The sequence below is a fragment of the Callorhinchus milii genome, unplaced genomic scaffold (assembly GCF_018977255.1).
Source record: "Callorhinchus milii isolate IMCB2004 unplaced genomic scaffold, IMCB_Cmil_1.0 Scaffold24, whole genome shotgun sequence".
In the NCBI taxonomy this organism is placed as follows: domain Eukaryota; kingdom Metazoa; phylum Chordata; class Chondrichthyes; order Chimaeriformes; family Callorhinchidae; genus Callorhinchus; species Callorhinchus milii.
The window spans coordinates 7,917,965-7,940,724 of NW_024704765.1; the positions used below are offsets into that span (position 1 = coordinate 7,917,965).

General features: G+C 43.9%; 1 protein-coding gene across 1 annotated transcript in view; it reads left to right on the top strand.

Moving 5' to 3' along the window:
* The window catches only part of acot7 (acyl-CoA thioesterase 7), a 60,822-nt gene extending 38,362 nt beyond the window's left edge, over positions 1 to 22,460 (top strand). Inside the window, 3 exon segments of the mRNA XM_042343745.1 lie at positions 1,822 to 1,938; positions 6,899 to 7,083; positions 22,010 to 22,460. Of these exon segments, the coding sequence (XP_042199679.1) occupies positions 1,822 to 1,938; positions 6,899 to 7,083; positions 22,010 to 22,105 (398 nt within the window). The 3' untranslated portion in view covers positions 22,106 to 22,460.
* Positions 22,461 to 22,760: the final 300 nt, after the last annotated feature.

Genomic DNA, 22,760 nt, shown 5'->3' on the forward strand with positions numbered 1-22,760 from the left:
TTCGGATAGTTAAGCAGAAGTAAGCTTGAAACGCTGGGATTGTTATAAAACCAAGGAAGCACATTGACTCTCTGCCTCTCGCAATTTGCCTGTCACTGTGGAGGCTGAGGCCGAACTGCGTTAATTCAGCGTTTGAGTCATCTGCAATTTTCGCACCTAATGTTTCTTTTGTGCGGAGTCTGATTTTCTCTCTACTGATGTTAAATATAACAAGAATTCCCTTGGTGTGGCAAAGCAATTGTAAGAACATCGATGATTTCTCCTCTTTCCACCCTCCCCCCCACCTTCTCTCCCCGGTGATTGGACCATCATAATGCGAAGGTGGCAATTTAGGCATCAAAAATCACACCTACGCACCTTCATGCTTTGTTAAAGTATTAAAATAATATCAAAAGGTACAGGGAAAGAGTGGAACAACTAGAGTGTGGTGAATAATCTGACTGGGGAGCTATTTTCGGTCAAAAGAGCAGTAGAGTGGGTTTAAGGAGGTTCGGTTAGGATCCTGCATTAACACAGGTATGATTGGGGGAAAGGGTAGTGAATAGGTTTGGAGTAGAGAGCTCCATGGTGGAAGCTTGAACAATTACAGAAGGAGGCTCTTGGGATAGTGATTACCTCCTGGTCATGAAGCTTGTGGGTTCAAGCCCCGAGCTCACAGTCTAAGTGGACGTTCCAGTGCAGTGCCAGAGGTGCCAAACTTCAGATGAGACTTGCTTGTGTGCATGTTTCGTGTGTGTGCTTTCCGTCGAGTTCTGCGCGTGTGTGTTTCCATTCAATGTGCGGCGTTTTAAGACAGGTTCAAATGATAAAAAGGCTCGTTCTGCCCAGCTGAAAATTTGGCCTGGTTTGCATTCATAGTTTTTGCTGATAAAAGAGGTATTGGAAGACCTAGAGCAAAGCATTGTTGCGTCAGGAGCCCTTTAATGGTGTGCTTCTAAGCCTGCTCTCAGACGCAGTGAGGATAGAGAGAAACTGGTACATGTGTTAATATAATCTGGATACCAGCTGCAGAGCTACACTGAGCCTGGCCAGAGGCTTGCTACTGACAGTTAGTCTCTCTACGTTACTAAAGATAGAATGCAAGTCCAAACTGGGCTGTAGATGATGACATTACATGCTGCTTTTTATTGTCACGCCTTATCCTTCTGTAGCCACAAAATAGAGTGTAGGAATGCATTGTTGTGCAGGGTCTGAGACGGTTTTAGTTAGTAATTGAGGAAATACAGAAATGATGCACATTTTACAAGGATACAAAATAGGTTGGGACGAGGAAAGCTCTTTGGTCCATTTGATTCTCATCCTTCCAGAATCCCCACAGGCAGCAAGCTGCTAACCTTTACTCTCAAAGATTTACAAAGAAATGACAGCACGGAAACAGGTCTCTGCGCCCAACAATCTACGCTGATGGTTACACTGCACACAAGTCTTTACCCATTCCTTACTCCCTCCCATACCCCTCTGTTACACTCACCCACACGTGAAGATCTAACTTCCTTTTGAATGCATCCTAGGCAAGTTTCCTGACACCACGTGCCTCTGTTTACCTAGTAATCTGGTTGTTAGTCGATTGGCGGATCCCTTTCTGGGGGTAATAATCAGTTTGAACAAAAATTATAATAATAATTTAGTCACTCACTCCACGACTGTTTGTGGGACACTGCTGTGCACAATTGGCTGCCACGTTTCGTCCATAAAATACAAAGTCAATTTACTTTACAGTATATTCTGTGAAGCGCTTTGAGTCATCTCAACGATGTGATAAGGTGCTATGTCAAATGCAAGGATTATAGTTATTATTTAAAAATTATTCTTTTAACTCAGGTGTCACCATGAAGCTGATGGATGAAGTGGCTGGGATAGTAGCAGCTCGGCATTGCAAAACCAACATCGTGACTGCCTCGGTGGACGCCATCAATTTTCACCACAAGATTCAAAAAGGTACATTCTGCACATTACTACTACAGTATTGTATCAGGTACACAAACAGAGACCTGCTTCATTTCGCCAAATGCTGCCAGCACAAGAGGGGCTTGGATGAATATTTGATCTCATCTTTCCGGTTTCTCACCCTAAAAATATTTTATTCAGGTCAGTGTGACTCCTTTGCCTGTGATCATAAGGTTCCCAACTTTTAAAATATATATAGTAATAATAATTTGGTCACTCATTTCACAACGTTTTGCGGGACGCTGCTGTGTGCAATTGACTGCCGCGTTTCACCCACAAAGTATACGGTCAATTCACTGTACAGTATATTCTTCTGTGAAGCGCTTTGAGACGTCTCAACAACGTGATAAGGGGCTACATCAAATGCAAGGATTATTATTATTATTATGACCAGTTCGAGTATCACACTGAGACTTGAGCTCATAATTCGTGCTGATACTCCCAATGTAGTGGTGCAGCACAGTAAGAGGTGTCATTCCCTTCGGATGAGACCAATAAAACAAGCCTTTTTCTGCCCTTTTCTGATGGTTCAGGCGACTATTAAATTTCAGAGTGAGGAATTGTCTGGTGTCTTGGCCAATATTTGCCATGGTGGAATTTCCGGAGTGTTGTTAGAGGTTGGAAATAAATTTGAAATCCTTTGGAAGTGAAACTGTTGCATGTTCTGTGCAGTTCTGGCCAACATCTCCGTAGGGGACCATTTCGCCTTCCAGACTCTGCCAATTAGCCTGCTGGTTTTCGCCTGCCCGATCCTTCCTGCTCGGGCTTTCTTTAATGAACTGCTGACACACAAAAAAAAACTTCCCGGTTTAAGCGGTGAACTATTTTTGGTCCAAGTAAGATCACGGAAGGTTGTAATTCTAAGTAAAGGTTAGCTGGATGTTGTTTTTTCAAAAACAACCAATATTTCAGCTCCAGAAACAGCTAGCTCTAAACATGATGGCATTTTTGTTGTGAGTGGGGTTTGGACTTGACGAGCGTTGAGTCAACCAGCTCTTTTACCCTTGGTCTCTTTCAACCTTTCCCTTGGCAAGTTCTATCTTTGTCCATGTGGCACATGTCTTCCTATTTTTACTTACACCCTCCAGGATCTTGTGTTTATCTGCATTGGGATCTATCTTTGACAAGTGTTTTTTTTTTGCAGCATATCTTTAGAGGGATTCCCTGTATTTTCCAGCAGAGGTCACTGAATACTGACCCTTTGACCCTGCCTTCAGAAGCCTATTTATCCCTTGGACCAATTATTTGGTCAACCCTCTCGATCTCGCCCTCATCTCATTGTTTAGCACTATCTAGACGTAGATACATAGACATGAAAGAGCAACGAGAGAAAATGCCTAGAAGCTCATCAAAGGCCACTCCTTGGAGAATGCTCCACCTCCGCCTCCACTACACCTACACAGACTGGTAAATCTATGGAACAGGCTCCCGAGGGATTCGGTGGAGGCAGATGGTGTCAATTCATATAAATGCAAATTCAATAGATTTCTTTTAAAAAGTAATACAGTATTTTGGGACACAGTATATGGTTATTTTGAGACATGACAAGTGTCGTATTGCTTGGAAGAACTAGACAACTTTGGATATAAGATTCCCAAAGCTTTCCACTTGTGTTGGTAGAATAATCCATACAGAGTTAATTGTTATCAACATCTCCATTATTGTAGTATGTGACTACCAGGATGGTAGAAGACGGACCTTGGTCTTTTTCTCGTCTAGCAATTCCTATCTACCTACACAACTCTCCTCGTTGCTGAGGGCTCAGTCGCTCCTTCTCGGGAAAACTGAAAAAACATCCGCCTATCGGTGTTGTGAAGCACTTTGAGACATTCATCCCTTGGACCAAGTATTTGGTCAACCCTCTCAATCTCGCCCTCAAGCTCGTATGTCACCTCACCAGCCTAACCAGCAACACAGATATTGGGTTCGTCAACAACAGCAGCAACCGTTTTTATTTACGTAGCAAATTATAAGTTGGGAGGACCTCTCAAAGCATGTCACACAGCTGACTGGGCAACCGAGCTGGGGAGCTGAGGGAGAGGAAGGCTGAGGAGGGTGGGAAGGATGAGAGAAAGCACGGGCCAAAAACATAGGTCTTAAGGTGGGTTTTCGAGGTGGGGAGGGAGGGAGGTATTGAGAGCGGGAGCAGATTTAGCATTTTCTCTGCATCACTGCACACGACAAGTATGGCTCATTCACAAACATTTGCTGATTGGGGATGCTTAGTGTGAACAACGCCAGGATCATTTCATTTCCTTTCGACTCTCACTCTGGTCTGTCCCACAATGCGTGTTCCAATTCCATTGGCAGTTTCAGTCAGCCAGTTTGACAATCTATTCAACATTTGGACGGTCAATCAGCTCGCTCAAGTGGTTTTCACGCTGCATCTTATTTAATGATGTGCCGCTGATTGTGAATTCATCTTCTCTATATTTAGATCCAATCTGTGTTCCATTACATTGCTCAACATGAAATCATCTGCCCAGTTGTTAATCGAATGTAGGTCTCTTTGAATGATGTTGTTCTCCTCCTTTGGCGCATCCTCTCCTTCCTTCCTTCCTCCCTTCCTCCCTCCCCCTCTCCTCTCCTCCCTCCCTCCCTCCCTCCCTCTGCTTCTGCATTTAGAGTGACATACCAGAAGCCCAAATGTCCGACATCTGCTTGCTGCAACGTCACTTCCTGTGCTCTGTGTACGACCTGGGAGTCGGACATTTTGGCCATGCCCATGCTTGCGGGATTCTACTGTAACTTCCACAAGGTCGAACATGAGTGCCCCGAGCAGCAGGAGTTCCAGGATAGATCTTCGGGGAAATGTCACAGCTAACGATTGAGAGTTATTACCACTGAAAGCTGCCATCTGTTTCTGATTATTTTACCATTTCACCGTTCGGTTCGCTGCTTCACCTTAAATAACAATAATCCTCGTGTTTGATACAGCGCAGTATCAGGTCATCGAAACATCGCCAAGCACTTAGAATTTGCTGTAAAATGCAGTGACTCTATAGTGCTGTAGACAAGTGCAACAGCCCAAGAACATCCCACCAATAGATGTTAGTAATTTATCTGGAGAACGTTTGCCCAGGACATTGGGAGAAACATCCTTCTCTTCTCCAACAGCGCTGCAGAATCTTTAACATCGACCTGAACAGCTACAGATGGGACCTAAACTCAACACCTCCGACAGTGCAATGCCCCTCAAGCACTGCATTGGAGCGTCAACTTAGACCCGACCTGAAGCTTCCAAATTAAGACATTTCCAAAATAATACACACATATGTCCATTATAACTGATTACTGGTGTTGCAGTTCTATATACACCAAGTCAGTGAGGCTGGTTCAGGGATGTTTTGCACATTATTTGTTGAGAGTTCTGCCCTGCTCTCTGTGAAACACTTTAAACAATCCATGGAAAAAACTAAGACTATTTAAATAGGAGGTGATAAGATCCCAGCACTAGATTTCCAAAGAGTGTATAAATTATCCTCAATTGTGACCATATTTTCCCTAATCTGTCACATACAGCTTGTTAGACCATTTCCTGAGTGCTGACCTGAGTAATTACGGTTTTGAAGGCAAGTTTCTCACTGGAGATAAATATAAGTGCACACATTAAACCCTTTGATACAGTATTTCTGATGCTGAGGTCTAAAGTGTGAGATTTGCAAAAGGATTAGGGAATAGCAAATGCCAAATGTGCTATGGCCGACCGTGTGGATCACTTCTCATTTGAGCTCGTGTTGGGGCAACTTTAATGCCCGCCTGGATGAACAGACAGACCGACAGACACACAGACAGAGAGACAGACAGACAGACGAGGCTTTGGTTTAAAATCTTATCCGAGCTCCATCCACCCCCGCTGTCCTGGAGATTCATCCTAGATGGCGAGTTCTCAACCCCACTCAGGGCTTGAACTTGCAACCTTCCAACCGACCCACAGCCGAGAGTGCTGCCGACAGAGCCAGGCTGACTCAGGGTACCAGCCGCAACCAACGTTCACACAAGCGAGTGCGCGGTGGCACAACATGCATCTGTGAAGTCCGTTGATATGGTTTGCTGCTCCCACCCTCCCTGCCCTCCACCACTCCTGATCCCAAGCCCCAGCTCGGGTCCAGATCCCTGACTGACCGGCCTTGGTACGTCCTCCCAACGTGATAGGTAACTTGTTGCTGTTGTTGCTACCTTTGTAGAGGACAAACTACAGGTGTATCCTTAATCCATCTTGTCCGGAGACTGCTTTAGGTTGAGAGCAGAATACTACTTCAGTGATGCGTGTCGATACATGCTCAATGACACAGCATGACTAATATGAACTTTGAAATTTATAAATAACATACAGGTAATGGACTGTTAGGCAACTGGCTCTATCATTTGAAAGACCCTTCACCTCTGTAGACAACCCAGGGGATAATAATTGTGTGTTATTGACGGATGGACTGAAATGATCTGAAACAGAGTCTGATGTGTGATACATTTCTGCCATTGCATGTTGTTGAACCGGAAAGGAGTTGAGCACGTGGTGAATGCAATTGATTTGGGGAAGATATATTATTGCGATCTTACACTAGTAGAGAAGTAATGATTAACAATGCACTTTACCAGTACAAAGCCCTGGTGCGTTGTCCAATAATATAATAATCCTTGTATTTGATATCGCGCCTTAGCACGTCTTCGAGAAGTCTCAAAGCGCTTCACAGAATATACTGTAAAGTCAATTGACTGTACATTTTGCAGTCGAAACACGGCAGCCAATTGTGCACAGCAGCGTCCCCACAATCAGTCGTGGATTGTGTGATGAATTTTATTATTATTTTTTTGAAGGGATTATTTTGAAGGTCCTGTAGTCACTGGGGACGTGGGCCTTTTGGACTTTGGTCCGTGGGCTCAAGGCAAGCCTGCACCTCCCTCCTACTGCTGACTTTGTCTAAGGATTCTGCCCTCTCCCTCCCCGCAGGGTGTGTTCTCACCGTCTCTGGTCGGATGACATTCACGAGCAACAAATCCATGGAGATCGAGGTCTTTGTGGACATCGATCCCGTCCTAGAAAACTCCAAAGGGAAGACCGTTGCCGTGACTGCGTTCTTCACTTACGTTTCGCTGGACAAGCATGCAAAACCTCTGTCCGTCCCGATGTTGAAGGTCAGTCAATTCACATCTTGTCTTTGTTACCACAGCTCTGTATTTGATACGGGTCGTGGGGGCGTAACCATTGTCTTGGACCGTCCGCTTCCAAATTAAAATTTGTGGAGTCCTGTAGCTCAGTGGTTAGAGCACTCGCTTTGCAAGTGAGAGACCTGAGTTCAATTCCAGGCAGAGGGCGAAACCTTGGGCAAGTTTCCTTACTCCACACAGAGCCTAATAATAATCCCTCCAAAACCAAAAACAATAATAAATTGGTCATTTTCAATCTACGACTGTTTGTGGGACATTGCTGTGCGCAATTGGCTGCCGCCTTCGCCCACAAATATACAGTCAATTCACTTTACAGTGTGTTCTGTGAAGCGCTTTGGGACGTCCTCCCGACGTGAAAAGCGCTATATCAAATGCAAGGATTATTATTATTATTATTATTATTATAAAATGGAATATACGTGCTCCCCACGCGAACGATCTACTGCCCCACTGGAGCAAACTCCTCTCATCCCATTGCCTTGCTCCTTTCCCTGTTCCTTCAGTTTCATGTGTAGCATACGTGTGTGGAACTCTGTCTGGTTTGGATACTCTCAAGCACCGTTTCCGAATGTCTCAGACACCCAGCTGACTGTAAGACGAGCTACTATTTCCTAACAGGCTTCACTATTAAGTGATTTCCACCAAAACTGATGGACTCAGGCGAGGTACCAGAAGGGAGAGCATCTGGGACAATAATCTCCGCTCTTCCTTCCCATGGAATTAAACCGATAGGTAACATTCGAAGGGGAATAACTCCAGGGGAGAACTTGCAAGAGAGACTGAGAAAGAATCTCTGCCACACAGCACAGCATGAGGTTACATCACGGCTCCCAAGAGTGATTCTGCTGCATGATTTTACGCCAGGCATCACATTTCATTTGCACCATTTGTTTTAATTCACTGCTTCAACAATGTTCCTCCCCTTTCCTTTCCCCTCCCCCCCCCTACTTTTCTCAGCCTAACCTACACATACAGACGTTTCACTAAATTGCAGTCAATTCAATTTACAGTATTATATCCTGTGAAGCGCTTTGAGACGTCTCAACAATGTGATAAGGTACTATATCAAGTGCAAGGATTATTAGTACTATTAACCTGATTAATCTCATAGCACTAGCCTTGTTCTCAGGGGTACAAACTCTGCAGCTTAGGAAGAGAGGAAAAAAAAGATAGATAAAAAAAATGCAGTCAATTCACTTTACAGTATATTCTGTGAAGCGCTTTGAGACGTCTAGAAGACATGAAAGGATTATTATTATTAATAGATAGGTAGGTAGGTAGGTAGGTAGGTAGGTAGATAGATAGATAGATAGATAGATAGATAGATAGATAGATAGATAGATAGATAGATAGATAGATAGATAGATAGATAGATAGATAGATAGATAGATAGATAGATAGATAGATAGATAGATAGATAGATAGATAGATAGATAGATAGATAGATAGATAGATAGATAGATAGATAGATAGATAGATAGATAGATAGATAGATAGATAGATAGATAGATAGATAGATAGATAGATAGATAGATAGATAGATAGATAGATAGATAGATAGATAGATAGATAGATAGATAGATAGATAGATAGATAGATAGGCAGGCAGGCAGGCAGGCAGGCTGATGATTCACTGGGAGGGGGGGAAAAGATCCTATATCTTTCTTGATGTGCAAAAAATAGGCACGCAATGTCTCCTGAAAGTTATAAATAGCCTTTGTGGTGCATATAAATAGCTCTTTGACAAGCTGCTGGTCTCTGGTTATTTTTGAATTCAGGTGACATTGAGGAGGTTTTTTTTTCAGGCTATTTTAAAAACCTGCTCTTTCCGAAGAGGCCAGAGGGCTAAACATATCCCGTGCTCTTGCTTCCCGTTCCCTTGGGCTGCTCGTCTCGTCGCTCTATAAATCGATGCGGTAGTCACTTAGAACCGAAAGGCAGCCGAATATGCTGACACTTTTGAATAGACTTTTCTGGGCATTTCGACGCTCGAGGGAATTTAAAAAGAAGGGAGGGGGAGGTGTGGGGGGGGGATGTGAACACCGACTGGATAGCAAGTGCTTACATTCGCACAGCTCAACACATCTCACGTGCTTAAGACACATCTCGGAGCGCTTTACACAATGAGATTGAATCCGAAAGAAAATGAGGGCTCTAAAAGAAAATGCGGCAACTGTTTTGCGAGGGGTCGGGCAGAAAAGTCATTTGAATTATTTTCTTTTAAGGGGGGAAAAGGGGTGAATTGGATGCCTTCCCGAGGGAGAAGGGGCTAACAACAACAACAACAACTAGAATTCACGTAACGCCCTTCATACAGGGTAGTGTCTCGGAGCGCTTGACGGTGGCGGAGTCTTTAGCGTTTTAACGGTTCAGCGAATTCCTGGTCCCAGTTTATGGAAAACGTCTCGACCAAAGCCCGAGCATATAGAATGGATTTTTATTTTTAATTTTTAAAAAGAGTGAATTATTTATCGCGCTGGGCGGGGTAACAGTTTGATGTTAAGAGCCTCCCGAAGCATCCCCGATGCTCCTGTCAAGCAGTGCGCAGGATTTGTGCGGGGTCTGCTTGCTGCAGGCACATCCCAGTCACCGCCAAAGAGCTTGCTGAAATGGTGCACCGTTTCAGACAGATTGAAAATAACCAATTGTTTTCGGGCCCCGTGCCATCTTATCAATTGGGATCCGAGCCAGCGCTGAATTTTTACCTTGAATGAAAAATAATAATAATCCTTGCGTTTGAGGCAGAGCCTTATCACATCGTTGAGACGTCTCGAAGCGCTTCACAGGATATCACTGTAAATTATAGCAGTGTCCCGCAAACAGTCGTAGTTGAATAATAATTAGCATCCTCTTAATATAGCACCGATGCATTGCATACCAATCGGGGGGGTTGTCAGCCAGGACACCTGGAGAAACTCTCCTCTCTCCTATCACAAGATCTTTCACGTCCACCCGAACAGAAAAGGAAAGAATAGCCATGTGCAAAAGCCATGTACGTTTTGCAATCCAGGTAATTGCGAGACTGAATTTGCAGTTGCATTTCACCTCAGTTCCTCCAGGCTGGAGTAAATTGAAGACTCTCAGCATAAATACAAGGGTATGCCTTTTGCTGAGCACTGCCTTTGGTCTGTAATCTGCCGCCTTCAGTGTAAAATCAATGCAGCCTCATCTCGATGCGGTTTTCACCGATAGAGAACCAGGGATTGAAATTAATCTTTTTTTTGCTGGTAGAACATTGTGAATGGGGTGTAGCAGTCAACAGCCAATTCTCTTCTTTGCCAGGAAAGTCATTCCAAACTCTGTCCGCGTAAAAGTTTGTGAAAATAAGGAGTTTCAAATTACTCTCCAGAGCAAACAGAGGTCAGGACGGTGACTTATATCTTTACATTTAGCTTCAAAGATCTTAATGATCTTGTAGATTAAGAAAAGGACATTCGACCCATTGTGTCTGTGCCAGGTACTCGTTCCCCCACTGGAGCGAAGAAAAGTTTTCTGAATAAAATCTCCCCATTTGTTAGGTGATCGGCGTGTCACTTTTCCGGGGGTAATAATGCCTTCAAAAAAAAAAAGTGATAATAATAATAATAATAATCCTTGCATTTGATATAGCGCTTTTCACGTCGGGAGGACGTCCCAAAGCGCTTCACAGAACACACTGTAAAGTGAATTGACTATATTTGTGGGCGAACGCGGCAGCCAATTGCGCACAGCAATGTCCCACAAACAGTCGTGGATTGAAAATGACCAATTTAGTATTGTTTTTGGTTTTGGAGGGATTATTATTAGGCTCTGTGTGGAGTAAGGAAACTTGCCCAAGGTTTCGCCCTGCCTGGAATTGAACTCAGGTCTCTAGCTTGCAAAGCGAGTGCTCAACCACTGAGCTACAGGACTCCACAAATCACTCAATCCACGACTCTTTGTGGGGACGCTGCTGTGGGCAATTGCCAGCTGTGTTTCGCCAACAAAATATACAGTCAGTTCACTTTACAGTATATTCTGTGAAGCTCTTCGAGACGTTGCAAAGATGGAATAAGCCGCTATATCAAATGCAAGGATTATTATTATTATTATCCGTTAAGAAAGCGTGACTCCAATTTGGCCGAACCTCTGGGACAAAGGCATATTAACAATGAACTGTCTGATATTTGAGGTACCTGACGTGCTGGAACAGAGAGGGAAGAGCAAAAGTAAACGAGTGAACAAGCTGAAGTTTGTATCGGTTGATCTGATTTCCTGAGTGGATTCTAAACCTGCCGAAAGCCTTTGTGTTTGATGGCAGTCTGAAGCTTGCATTGTTAAGCACTTTGCTTCACTGCATGTCGAGTGTCTGCTGAGAATTGCCGTCTCTTTCGACAGAGACATATGCTCAGAGAAAGAACTGAACACGATTGGTAGGCAGGTAAAAGCCATTGCAGTGCTTCCCACCCACCAGCCCCTGCGGCATGTGAGAGATTCGTTGTTCCTCTTATTGATGGATGCCATCAGAAGTTTGACAAAGTATTTTTATACACGATTAGGAGGCACGTCCTTTATTGTTACTGTGAGTAGTTACTCATTGCGTTCAGCTCCAGAGAAGTTGAACGGTTCGTTCCTTATAGGACTTTTGGGATGGCTAAATGGAATATTGTACATCTATTGAAGTGAATACTGGTGTTCTGCAAGGACCCAACCCCATCTCTAACCATCCTTTTTTGTCTGGACTCTCTCTTATGATTCACAGAAGCCTATTTTCTATCAATACACAGTCACTACACCTTACAGTAGTGTAGTGTACAGTAGTGCGCCAGGCCATGTGAAGCGAGATCATTGGTGACATCTTTTTGAGCTAGATTTTGTGTTGAATTTGTCCAAAATCCAAGACCCAATTGGTATACATATCACACCAATCTTGTGAAGTGCTTTGAGATGTCTTGATAAAGAGCGACACAACACTATATCAAAACCAAGGATTATTATTAATACTCTTAAGCATGGTGTCGCGTGTATAATGGCCACTTGGGGAGATGATAATAATAATAATCCCCAAAACCAAAAACAATAATAAATTGGTCATTTTCAATCTACGACTGTTTGTGGGACATTGCTGTGCGCAATTGGCTGCCGCGTTCGCCCACAAATATACAGTCAATTCACTTTACAGTGTGTTCTGTGAAGCGCTTTGGGATGTCCTCCTGACATGAAAAGCGCTATATCAAATGCAAGGATTATTATTATTATTATGTTCGAAAGGGAACCGGTGTATCGATGCAAATTTTATTGTAAAAGGAGTCAAAGCGCCTTGAGAGGAGGAGGGATCGAGAAGAGAGAAAGCGCGAGCATCTTTGAGCGTAAAGTACAAAAAAAAGTTATTTATGTGCTGAGAAAAAAAACTGTCTTCAAGTGGTTAAAAATGAAATGACAGTTGCTATGCAACGCAAATCCAGAAGCGATCAGTTGATTGATTTTCTGCTCCTGCGAAAGATGAGTGATCCATCATGGATCAACGTGGGCTATTTTCCTGTCCAAATAATAACGCAATATAAATAACATCTTTGCTGCTATTTTGGGATTGGTGCTGGAGCTCAGTTCTTCATTAAAAATGCATGATACTGCACTCAGCTGAACAGGATAAAGGCAAATACAGGAGCTTGATATGAATCATTTGCACTTAAAGTGCCAGGGGAGAGTCAAAACTCTGTGACTGGCCATTAATGTCTTAACATGGAGAATTACACTGTCATTTTCCACTTTCTAATATTTGCCCAATTTGTTGTCTCTATCGAGTTAACAACTATATGATTCTGTGTGTATGTGTGTATTTTTTCACACTGAACTCCTGAAAGAAACTCTTCTCAAGGGGGAGAGAGCTCAGACACTGTAGGGAAAGAGTTGGAGTAATAATAATAATAATAATCCTTGCATGTGATATAACACCTTACCGCATCTTCTAGACGTCTCAAAGCGCTTCACAGGACATACTGTAAAGTAAATTGACCGTATATTTTGTTTGGCGAAATGGGGCCAGGGTGGATGGGTGCAGTGGGGAAGCGACCACCGGCACAGAACCCACGGGGTTGAACGGTAGATCCGCGTCTTCGTAGCTTGTTAAATGAGCTGAATTTACGTGTGAGCCTGATCAAGCTGTTTCCTTGCTCAGCGCACAAGCAACAACTTGCAGGTTGGCCCCATAAGAATTGGTAATTGGACACTGTGAACAAGCACCATCTGTAGCTGGAGTCAGCTTTGCTGTCAGGAACCTGAACGAGAGCAATCGATGTCACTGCTGTGCCGGAGTTTGGCTGCACGATACGCAGGCAAATAATTAACCAGTGGTCAGGAATGTCACGAGCCGTGACAAAGGGTAGAAAGTCCTACCAGCTCTGGCACCTGAGGTTAATCCAAAGGATTTAAGATTCAGCCTAAATTTATCCCTCTCCTAAAATAAATTTGTTTCAATTTGGGACCCAGGAAAGATGGGTCTCATCCAGAGGCTGTGCCTTCCCTTGTTACCTCTGGCTGTGAACATTTGGGATCTCTTTCCTGGTCCTCTCTCCCTCTCTCTGTCTCCCTGTCTCGCTCCTAACACAGTCAATAAGGAAAGGGGGAGAAATACTATCTACAGCCCTACAGCCAGTTCCAATCTCTTGATATCTGTCTACGGTTGTATTTTTAAGTATATTACTGCTTTTTTTTTAATCAGCTCCCTCCATTTTGTCACCATTGCTTTGAGTGTGTGTTTATTTTATACCTGGGGAATAAACGGTCGCAATGAAGAAGGGTAAATCCCCAAGTTCCTCGAAACAAAATAACTCGTGAAGGCATTTTGCTTCATTAACTGGTGGTCCCAGGAAGGGCCATTGAGGCCGGGAATTTGGGAATTGTCTTAAAAGCAGCACGACCCTGTAATGGAAAATGAGCCTCAGTTGGCTGCACTCTTGCCTCTGAGTCAGAAGGGAGCGAAGGGATTTTCTCTCAATGACCTGACTGAAAATAAAATCAGTCGCTCACTTCACAGCAATTTGTGGGACCTCAATGTGCACAAATTGGCTGCTGTGTTTGTCTGCACGATACACAGGCACTGAAACCTTGCGAAGTGTTTTGAGACGTCTCGATGTCACGATAAAGTGCTATATCAAATGCAAAGACGATTAGATTATGAGGTCGGCCCGGTGGAAATCAATTGGGATGAAAGGCTTTCTTCATCCGAGCCTCTTGTGTGGTTGGAATCAGGCTATTAGCTTCAACAACTCCTAATGGGAAATCCTTCTTTCTTGCCTACTCTCTCCCCTGTCCTTGCAGCCCAGTGATATGCTATAATAATAATGTAATCCTTGCATTTGATGCAGCACGTTATCACGTCTTCGAGACATGTCAAAGCGCTTCACAGAGTATACCGTAAAGTGAATTGACTGTATATTTTGTGGATGAAATGCTACAGATGGAAACATTTAACTACGCATCTCTATTTGTCATCTAGCATCTCAATCCCCGTGAAAGCGTTTGTAATCTGCAATTTATTTTTAAACTTCAGATGCAGTTTCAACTGCAAAAAAGCCAGCTAAGTACTTTCAGATACACAGAAACCAGAGTGAGCTTTTTCCATCGGCACCTAACCAGCACGTAGGCACTTTGCAAGGGCATTTTCCAGGGTTTATTTGTCAAGTGTAGTGACTGTTTTTGAGAAAACTCTGCAGCCTTTTCGTCCTTGGCAAGATGCCACATAGCCGTGAAGTGAATGAACCTGTCAGTCGGGACTTTGACATCGCGGTCTAAGCTGACCCCTGCAGTGCAATCCTGGGGGAGCGTTTCACTGTCAGAGGTGCTGTTCTTGGGATGAGATGTTAAACCGAGGTCCCGTTGGCTGCTCAGGTGGACATTAATGATCCCATGGTATTGTTCAAAAACTCAACAACAATTTGCCAGATTAAATCAGTCATTCGCTTCAACGCTGTTTGTGTAACTTTGCTGCGCACGAATTGGCTGCTGCTTTTGCCTACGAACCACGCAGTCACTACATCCGGCAGTAAATCCCCGTGAAGCACTTTCGAGACTTTTCGACGACGCATTAAGGCGAGAAATGAAACTCGGAGGTTTTTTTTTGTTCGTACCACCTGGTAGAGGTGGGTGGGGGGGGGGGAGCTGCTGTGATTAACGACAGCAACAGAGCAAAAGAATGGCATTTCCTTGGCTCTGCTGAGGATTTCAGAAGCAGCGAAGTTTAGCTGTGGGAAGCCAGTTTAATGGCAAAGTCCCAGGTGACATTGATGGATGAATAATAAAATACACAAAGCCACTATCCACCTCAGGAATGAAGGAAGGAAAAGGCGACAATATATCATTTTGTGCACCTCATTAAAAAGTGAATTATAAGACAGACTGCTGCTTTAACACTGCTTTATCGGGATCCCTTAAATATTTTGAAAAAGGTGTTCTACCTTGCGTCTTTACTACGCATTTATCATTCGGCTTCAGAAATAGATGGGTTTTCATCCAAGTTTCTGTTTGAGCGCTTTTGACCCCGATGTGTAATGAGAAGGCTTGTATGTGCACTTTGCAATTGAAACCACTTTTCAAATGTCAAGAAATCTTTTAGCAAAACTGTTTTCAAAATCTACATTCCACCTCGTCTTAACCTGGAAGACCTTTCTGTCTTAAAAAAGGTGGAAAATTCCTATATCGCTCATAATTCCGCCCTGTGTTGGAAAAAATAATTTATTAATAATAATAATAATCCGTGCATTTGATAGAGCTCCTTATCACGTCATTGAGACGTCACAGAATATACTGTAGAGTGAACTGATTGTGCGTTTTGGGTGAAACGCGGAAGCCAATCAAGACAAAAAAATGGTCTCAATGGCTTAAGATTAGGTGAAATTTCAGGGCTCCAGTGAAGGTGAAATTCTGTGTAGAACATTGCAGAATGGAAAGGTTTTTTTTTGACCCAACCAATACTTGTCAATATTTATACACCCCAAAGCCTCTATCTCGTAATTCCCTCTCCTATACCCTCTATTCCCTCATGCTACCTCTTAAGTACGTTGATGCTTTCTACTTCCGCCAGTGAGTTCCGCGTTCTCAGCACCCTCTGCAGAAGGAAGTTCTCCCTTAAACTCCCCACTAGGCCCACCGCAGGCCATCTTACCCGGGGAGCGTATTAAAATCCGTGGCGATTGAAAGATTTTCCAATTTACATTCCTGGAGGGGAATCCCTGAAAGTGGTCCCCAGAAACGGCTGTGCGCTGTGGGCATCGGGGACGAGGATGGAAAATGATAAACAACTGAGGCAAAGAAAAAGCAAGTGTTCCAGTTTAGTATTCAGAGAGTGTCTGTCGCCCGTCTGACTCAGTTCATTTCAGGGTAACCATTAAGGGCTGATAAATGCACGCCATTTGTCATCTATATCAACATGACCTTACATAAGAGCATAAGAACTGCTGGATGAAAGAAGTCCAAGGTCCATTTAGTTCACCTTCCACCTTCATGGCGGTCGCAAGCACATATGTTCCGAACTTCCTATGTACTGTATCTCATAATGTTATTTCTTAAAAGAAAACTATCTAATCCGTATTTGAAACAATCAATACTTCTTGTGTGCAACCTTGTTGTGCAACTAGACGTAGTCCTGGCTTACGTGTCCTCTTCATCTCAAACACAGACCACGATCAGAAGAGATCAAGCTGTGTGATTGTTTGTTCCAGGACAATCCATTGGCGCCAGCCTCGATCAGTCAGCCCTGAACGCCCCAGAACTCCTTTGTAGCCAACGCTCCTTTATAGTCTGGCCTTTGTAGTTAAGTGTGACGCAAGGAGTTAAGAAAGAGAAGGCAGTACAAAGCGAGGGTTTCTCAGTGTTCCCAGCACCTCTCTCACAGAGACTGATGTGCTCCCCTGCCAGGCTCCCTGTTCCAGCTTCTTAGCATCGCAACCTGCCGCCCACGTGGCATCCCGTACACTTTCACGCACTTTCCGTTTTCAGAAATGAAGAAACAAGTTGAGGACAAGCGTCAATGGCTTGATCGAGTTTGTGCTAATGTGATTAATTGGTGAAACCGTGAAATTGCCCTTTTTTGTTTCACTGAGTCAATGCAACTCGTGCCACTACAGAGAGCTCTGTCCGTTGCCCTGACTAACAGCATTCAGGATGGTAAGAAGAGACAAGCTGTGGCTCTTCACACTTGTAGGGAGACATCTCGGGGAGGACCTTATTGAGGCGTATGTAATAACAATATTTTCGGATAAACCGAGGCAGCAGGTCAGGGGAGCACGGGTTCAGAGATGCGAAGGGCAATTTTAAGACAGACACCAGGAAGTTTTTCTTTACACAGAGGAGAATTAGGCGTTGGGAGAAATTACCAGAAAGAGTGGTTGAGGCCAGGACGATGGGACTCATTTAAGAATCAGCTCGATGCTGTGATGGGAGAATGAGAGGATAGAGGTACTAGAAGGATGAAATCAGATTGGTCAAAGGGAGTTCTTCATCCAAGCTTCTCTTGTGACGTACATGTCTTGAATTGATCTGTTTAACCAAATGGTTATGCTCAGTCAATTCAGCCTCCTCATTCCTCCCCATCCCCCGCTGCGTTCCCATCGACGGAGATTGACTGGCATATGGACATGTCTGCAGAGCTGTGCAGTCACGTTCCTCCCATCTGCAGCTGTTTGTTAAAGAATGTTGGGTGTAATTAATTTCTGGTAACATGCTCCGTGTTAATGAGGTGTATTTGTCCGCAGCACCTCCAGTGTTTAAAATCTGGATTAATTAGCTTCTTGCTTCACCCGAGTGGAATGGAGCAAACCCGACAGGACTCGAAAGGGTAATGGAAAAGGCAGCTGCAATCTTGGCATTGGATCATTCAGGAAGATTGTTTGCTCTATGAATGGGTTACAAGGAAAAAAACGAAGGACTGACTGGGATAACCACAGTGGGAACTGAATACGGCAGCCAATTTCTACAAACGGCAATTTCCCACAAACAGCCATGAATTGAATGACCGATTTTATCTGGGAGAAACTTCCTTCCCTTCTGGAATACTGTGATGGGATCTTTTAATGTCCACCTGAACAGCCACAGACAGCACCTTGGTTTAATGTCTCATCCAAATGACAGCACCTTCAACAATGTAGTGCTCCCACAGCCTAGACAGTGACGTGGGACTTGAAACCCACAAGCGACTCACCGCAGAGCTGTTTAGTGGATACTGTTGTGCGCAAATGTGCTCCTGCATTTTCCTACCCAATACACAGTCATTACACTTTACAGTAATTCTATTTTTAACCAATCGTACATGAGGTAGAACTGTAAATCATTGTGGAAAGCAGATGGATGTGAAAAAGCAGATGAGATTGAGCAATATGTTAAAAAAGATAATTTCAGATGAAAAGAGAATACTGGAAACATGAAATTGCAAATGGGTGTGAGGAATAATAGGAAGGAATCTTGCGCCTACTTTATTGACCTTACAAGGAGCGAGGAAATAAGCAGACCATTATTCCTCTACTGTGCGTTTTTCTATTACCAAGCCAGTTAGCAGTAATGGAAAGTACGTTATCTGGTTTTATAACAACTTGCACTTGTATAGAACCATTCGCTCAGTAGGAGGACTTCTGGTCGTGCTTCACAAAGATGATGAGGAGGGAAGGAAAGAGATTTTAGGGGTTGACCCCCAGAGGGAGGATTTTCAGAGAGTTTTGAAGGCAAAGGTAGAAGGAGCGAGGTGTAGGGATATATGGGGAGAGATCCTAAGAGTAGAGGCACAGCGACTGAAGGCTTGATCCTGATAACGGAATGAAAAGGAGTGAGGAACAAGCATGGACTTGAGTTGGAAGGGCTTAGTGCACTGACAGGAGAATAGAGCAGCGGTAGATAGCATAGGGGAGATGATTTTACAGGGCCCCTAGATTTCACGTCACAGATTGTAATAACCAATGACACATATTTTCTTTGGATTTATCGCACAGCGGTTTCCGACTAGCACAATCTTGTGCTCAGCAGGGCTCTCCACCACCATTACTGGCCTTATTTACCTCTTAGGTTGGATAGCTAAGAGCTTGTTTGTGATTGTTGTGGATAGGAGGCTCTTGGCACACACTGATCCTCTAGAGTGCTTCAGACAGTCAGACCGAGCACACAGCTGAGTAATACCCCTGGAAAGCTGCTCAGTGCTCACACTGTGATTCATTGTAGTAAGGTATGCTGAGTGGATTAAAGAGTGCTGGAGCTTCCGTGACTATTTTACAATCGCACTCGTATGAGAATGCGACACTTTCTCTGCTCTGAGTCAGCTCAGTTCCAAATCCCCCGAGGGCAGATTGTGGCCAAAGGCAAATATAATAATATTAATCCTTGCATTTGATATATCGCACTATCACGTCGTTGAGACGTCTCAAAGAGCTTCACAGAACATACTGTAAAGTGAAATTACTTGTGTATTTCGTGGGAAAAATGCAGCAGACAATTACGCACAGCAGTGTCCCACAAACAGTCGTGGATTGAGTGATTAAATTCTTATTTAAAATTTTTTTTTGAAGGGTTTATTTCCCCCCCTTCAGGGGATTTACAAGGGTTAATTAAAAAGTGATCTAATTAACAACCTACTTACTGCTAGGTATACAGCCGTATGGAGTAAGGAAATGGAGTAAGGAAACGTGCGTAAGGTTTCGCTCTGCCCAGGAATCGAACCCGGGTCCTCTCGCTTGTGAGGCAAGCTCTCTAACCAATACACAACAGGAGCTATTGGCGTCAGTCGGGTCAATTCAAGACCACCTGCGACCTTTCAGGATCTGATTGAGGTCCTACTCAGACGTTTGAGCGCAGAGGCACTGGGAAGAACTGCGAGTGTGAGCTTGGTTTGAAATGTGTGTACAAGGGAGAGGGGAACAGAAGAGCTTAGCAGAGGGGATTAGGAGTAGTGGAGGCTCATGTTGAGTATGAAGAACTGGCTAGTTGTGTCGTGCTGCATCATTTGATGGAGCAGATGGGGACCTGCTTTGTCTGTAAAATGAAGTTGAAACTGTGTCAGACAACAAGGTGCAAGTTGCGGAGGATGGGATATAAATCATCCACTAAGTGTCAGTATTGAACGAGTTATTTTGCTCACCGTCCTCCCATTAATTGTCGTTTGGGAATGGCTCAAAAGCAGCACTTCATTGCTTTTCCGAACACAGTCCACAAACCACATGTCGGATTAACACGCCCTGACAACAAACAGAGAGGCAGACTGGTCAATTAAGCGACTGGGGTTAAAGTGACATTATTTTAGTTCCAACCAACAATTGGTGTGAATCTTCACCCTCAAACCCCACACACACATCCCAGCCCCCACCCCCTCCCCTTCCCGCACCAGGCTCCACTGATTTCCTGTCTCCCAACCGATCAACTTCAAGGTTGACCTTTAATTCCCTTCACTCCCAAATACCTCCCTATTTCTTGGGATCTTCTCCTAAACCACTCTTGTGTTTGCCCCCTCCGAACGTCCAGCTCGGGCCTGGTGCAGCACGTTCCCCCATCCCCTCCATGCCATCACGAGTGGCCGAGCCTTCAGCTATTACACCCCTTTAACACTGAAACTCCCTCCCTCTACCCCTCCAATCACAGATCACATTTTTACCCCATTTAGGATCTGGCATGTTCCACCGACAAGGCTATTCTTTCCAAACCTTGTTTTGTCGTGGAGCTGCAGTGTATAACAGGTCAGGGTTTTTAAGAGTTTTGGAGTGATCAGCCTGGCAGTAGTAGAGAGACCGGTCAGCATACAGACAGATTCTATGACGCATTGCACAATAAAAGATTCCAACATATCAGAAATGTTCCTTATCTGAAAACTCCAACTCATCTCCTTTTCTGCATCAAAACAAGGAGCATCGCATGTTGAGATTGCTAATTGAGATTGCTTTTATTCCAGGGCAAATTTCTGTCCCTGCATTGTTCAAGCCTAGCCAAGCATGCTGAAAGACGCCAAGAGCCAAGAAGATATTTATTAATTAAAAGGGGGGGAAAAAAAAGGAATCAGGTTTACAGTTTGGACCGAGAGTGAGTTGTTCCCTCCGTACGTTCTCCAACAACACAGGGAAAAAAATACCTTGACGTCATTATCAATCAGCAGCTGCCATATCACAAAGCAGATGGGTACGTGGGCCCAGGCCCTCTTTGCTTTGCTCTGACGACGGCCTATTGGGAGCTCTGCTCGTGACATCTACTGACTCATGGGGACTGTGGCTGCCTTTGAACATCTCATTAACTTCAAAGTGTTCAACGCTTGACACTTATCCCTAAGGTCACCAAATTACTTGCCCTTTTGTGACTTACAACATCCCAAAGTTGGTTCAGTCGATAGTGCTGGAAGGTAGAGGCACGGAAATCCACGTATCTCAGAAATCTCCAGTTGTGTGTATTTTTATTCTTAATTTCGAAGCCGGTTTTCAGTCCTTTTCTTTCCGTTGTAACTGGTGCAAGCGTTCGAGTGAGTTACCCAGTCAGTTGGGCATTCTTTACACTGGTATTCAAAGTTTATAAAGAATGCGCAGCACGGAAACAGGCCACTCGGGGTGTGGTGGTGGTGGGGGGGGGTACACCCATAGCAGATATCGGCCACGCTCCTACCAAAACTGTCCTGAAGCCCAAAGTAATTGTTTCACAATCTCGGAAGCTCATCAATCCGATTTTTGTTTTTTGGTCAGCTCTGCTCCAGTGGGGCCTCAGGTGGTCTCTGAAGGTTGCTCACTCTATCCTCAAAGGGCTGCCTTCCTCCCCCACCTCTGAACACCTCTGATTTCTCAGCCCGCAAGTTGCGGCCATTGTACTCCTCTAGTTCTCAATTTATGCTGCAGAATGAACCGTAACTTAGAGCCCTCGCAAGCCTCTGACTGACTGACCTAAACACTCACCAAAGTAATTTCTTCTACTCTGTTCGCTACAGATTGAAACGGAGGATGAGAAGAAGCGATTTGAGGAGGGAGAAAGCAGATACCAGCAGACCAAAGCCAAGAGACTGGCTCAAGCACAGCACCAATAAAACACTCTCTCATAAACACACACACACACATAGACACACACTGACATATATATAGACTTGTACATAACCACATACGCTGCCATCGATGGCCCAAGGGAACTACTCTGCAGGTTCCATGACCAAATTAAATTCAAAACTGTATTACTTGAAAATTGTATGTGTCTTAAATTGTGCATCTTAAATAGTATGTTTTTCATTGTGGAGCCAAAGTATCCCTTATTTAAGCCGTCGTGCAAAAAGAGCTATTGAACCGAAAGAAAACTATGCACAGTGTTGAACTTATTTGTTTCTGCAGTTATTAAATTATTGAGGATCTATCGCTCAGTGAATAAATGCCTCTGTGGCTTAAGAGAAAGCTTGGTTGTTGCAATGTCATTTGGTATTTATTGGATATTTGCAGCGATATCTACAGTTCTCAGCTCTGCATCGGCAGCCAATTTGCTTTGAATGGAGGTTTGCTCATAAAAAACACAGACCCGAAAATCACAAGATCTTGTCATCTCATTTGATTTCAATCAATTTCAAAAAACCTACCCTCCCGTCACAGCCTCAAGCTGTTTTTTTAAATGAGTCCAAGTGCCTTGGCTTCAACCACCTTCCTGGTAACCCTGTTCCACTTGTTAACGACTCTTTAGGAAAAGAAAAACTTCCTGTT